This window comes from Phytophthora parasitica (assembly GCF_000247585.1).
Source record: "Phytophthora parasitica INRA-310 unplaced genomic scaffold supercont2.16, whole genome shotgun sequence".
Classification (NCBI taxonomy): domain Eukaryota; phylum Oomycota; class Peronosporomycetes; order Peronosporales; family Peronosporaceae; genus Phytophthora; species Phytophthora nicotianae.
This window is the reverse complement of record NW_008649002.1, coordinates 158827-162171: the sequence shown is the minus strand read 5'-3', so window position 1 is coordinate 162171 and position 3345 is coordinate 158827. Positions and strand designations below refer to the sequence as shown.

Here is a 3345-nt window from a genome sequence, read left to right as displayed (position 1 = left end):
TGGCAGCCCTCTCTGCCATTACGGTCCACCTGATGGTACCATAGGGACACTTTCGCAAGAAGCATCGTTGTACCCCTGTATACGTCTGGCACGGAACTTGTGGGCCATGGTGGCGGTGCTGTTGGTCTCGCATGCGTTGAAAACAGTTGTCTAGCTGGTTCGCAATGTTGTGTGTTTCGTGTGGAAAACTGTTTTTGTTGTTGATAAAAACTATTGTATATTTTACGAAACACCAAAAATTATCCATTCAAATTAGTGTCAACTTAACGAGGGGCATGTGCAGCACAGAACATGATACCGTTTGTCGATGTCAATGTGGTGCCAGAGGAGAGATTATGGCTTTAATGATCCACGTCCAAGCGTGATCTGAAAAACGTTATCAAAAGCAAGGCCTTCATGGAATCTCTGGGGCAGCAATACAATACTTTTGAGGATCACTTCATACACCGTTGGCCTCCACTGCAAAAGACTCGACAGCATACTGCGCTTTCGAGAGAAATGTGAGATAATCGACGCCACCCTTTTCAGATTCTGCACCTAGTTGACGGAAGTACGAGAGCAATTTTGTATGGATCCCCAGAACTCTTTGCATGATTGACTTCCAAGAAATCTTCGAAATGCGCCCACAGCGTGTATCATCCGCCTGCTGGAACGAGACCAAAAGTGCATACTGATTCTCGCAGATAATCTGCTGGAGAGATTCCACCGTTTGCCGCTCCAAACGCCGAGCTTTTTCTCGCCATTCGTTCCTCCCCGCAGCTTTCAGTTGTTGCAGCGGTTGCGATGAAAACTGCACCACGCGCGGCTGTATCTCGTTTCTTTCTCCACGTTCCAGAAGAACATAGGCTCCCTTGTTGGTTTGAGAGCCACAGTAGTTCGAGGCCGAAAACACGGTCAACAGAAGGCCGTCATGAACGATGTCGAACCCTTCTTCTCGACACTCGTGAGATCGGATAATGAGACTAACCCCGTTCCTTTTGCAAAACGCTTTGGTGATATCAGGACCAAACTCCACGCCAGCACCTCGACTCGAAGGCTTCCATCCGTCTTCTTCGCATGGATCACTCCACAAAAGATGCATCAGCAGCTCATCCGCACGACTCGTTCCCTGCGTCGGCTCACCTCGGTGGTCTAGCTGGAGTAGCTCCTCAATCGTGACATTCTTGTGGTTACTCAAACCACCGTGAACAACGAAGATACACTTATTTACTAGCGCAAACACTGGAAACAAATCGAAGACCGTCTCGAACATTTGGAAGAGTTTCGATGCCGAGTAGTTGACTGATGACCCCAGACCACTCCAACCACTACCGTACTTGGAATAAACCTCGGCTTGGAACCCAAACACTTCGTTAATCATACGCTCTTCGTGGTTTCCACGGTTCAGAAAAACGAATTCAGCATACAACAGCTTGAACGCAAGTAGCAACAACATAATCTCTACCCCGTGCGCTCCACGATCCACAAAGTCTCCGTTGAAAAGATACCACGTTTTGTTGCTTGGTATGCCGTTCTTCTCCATAATTGTTAACAAATCCTCTAATTGCCCGTGAAGGTCTCCGACGACAATCATTCTTACTCCAGGAGGGATATCAACCGAGTTCATAGGTGACTCGTGGTGTGTTCGGAATAGCTTTCCCGCCTCGTCCAGGATGCGCCGAACGAAGACAGGATGTAATAAAATACCATTGCGGAACTGGTTAATTAACCTTTTCACTGTGATGAGTCGCAAAGGGAACAGGACACGAACTCCGCGGTAATGAGTGAGCGAAGCTTTAACACGCTCTCTTTCCAGAACGACCCCGTCAAGAGTATTTAGCGAGATGAGTAATGGCACCATGGAGTGTAGTTCGCTAATACTCATCGACTTCTTTACGAACCGCATCATTTGCATTGTCCGCTGCTCCTGCATCGCTTCCAACATGTTCCAAGTGTTAAAATTGAGACGAGTTCGGAACACTGAGTACGCTAGATGCTGTCGAATTGCGTTCTTGATCCGGTTCGCCGATAACACCGCGTCTGAGTATAGCTGAACATGCTGCAGTACAAAGCTCCGCACCTCGTTGTTCTGTTTCTCCAGCTCCACATTTACAAGCGTCCTACCTTCAGTACCTTCAGAAACGTTCACTTGCACCACACGGCCGATCAAAATGCCGTATACAAGGACTCGAGTACCCTGTTTTAGCGACGAGCACGGAATGCTGATGGGGGAACAGTCTCTACAGGTACGCACTTCATCGTAGTAGCCTTGCAATGGTAACCGCGGGGCGAACACTGTACATTCATCGCACATACACGTCCCGCACTTACTACAATGTACATATCAGTCTGTCAGTGTCGAACGAATAGTGGTAATGAACGTCCGCATAACGTACCGGCAGTGATGTGGGCGGGTGAAGAAGGTAAAGTCCTTCTTACAGACCATGCAATGGTTGGAGTTTGGCACCCAAATCGGTCGAAGTGCAAGGCGAAAGGCACGCTCCCACTTCAGATACACGGTATCCCTGCTGGCTCGAACTTTCCAGGACAATAGTTGACCGGATGGCGAATATCCCGTGAGTTGCATCTCGAGCTTCTTGCGGTTAAACACGAGCCCGCGTTTAAACAGATAGGCCTCGTATTCTTCTTCATTCTTGGTTAAGTCTTTAACCTGAGTCGGTGCGTGGAGCATCATGATGCCACGTTGATGTTTCGATGTAAGGTGAACTCTTCGAACTCCCTCGGCTGTCACCGCCGGTGTGGGCAATTCGTAGTAGCAGAAGCGTCCACTGCGAAAGAGCTGGAAGTACCGATAGTGCGCGTAGTCCCCCAGCTTAATGAGCGCGCCTTCCATGAGCTTCTGTTCACCGTAATAATTGTTCTCGAATTCCTCTTCGTCCAGCACCCGATGTCCGAGCCCCGCGTGCATCGCGAAGCCATCAACGCCCATAGGTCGGAGAGCGCAACATAGTCTTCCAAACATTATCGTTTAGATCAGACAGATTAACAAGTGACGGAAAGGCGAATAAGCTTCCTATACCTATTTGTACTGTTCATTGTACAAAGAGGTATAGAAGAAGAACATGCTGGTGAAATGTACTCCGCTTCAAATAGAATGTCATTCAGATTGACATATAACATATTTGTCACACCAACTTCAACATTTATTTTGCCTGTGCTGTCAGAAGACGGTCAATGGAACCTGTACGCAGCACAGAACATGAAGTTAACACATACGGGGGACTATAGATCCAGTGTGGAAAGCGTAATTGTGCAAGGGGTAACTGCTATCTCTGCAAACGCTGAACCTGCTAAAGTCTTGCTACGACTAGAGAGCACAGAAGCGATGAAGCCAAAATCAAGACA

At 48.1% G+C, this 3345-nt stretch overlaps 1 protein-coding gene across 1 annotated transcript; it reads right to left on the bottom strand.

The window, feature by feature from the left end:
* Positions 1 to 202: 202 nt before the first annotated feature.
* On the bottom strand, positions 203 to 2995 carry PPTG_08717 (hypothetical protein). Its single transcript, XM_008903428.1, has 2 exons — positions 2376 to 2995; positions 203 to 2309 (listed from the first exon to the last, which is right to left on the bottom strand). Exons 1-2 carry the CDS (start codon positions 2960 to 2962, stop codon positions 440 to 442), a joined length of 2457 nt encoding a protein of 818 aa, XP_008901676.1. The 5' UTR covers positions 2963 to 2995; the 3' UTR covers positions 203 to 439.
* Positions 2996 to 3345: the final 350 nt, after the last annotated feature.

Bases quoted from the DNA above. Each gene is read 5' to 3' on its own strand.
- PPTG_08717 (XM_008903428.1), bottom strand. From the start codon at position 2,962: ATGTTTGGAAGACTATGTTGCGCTCTCCGACCTATGGGCGTTGATGGC. The intron at 2,310-2,375 runs GTACGTTATGCG...TGTACATTGTAG, and splicing joins ACCCGCCCACATCACTGCCG to TAAGTGCGGGACGTGTATGT.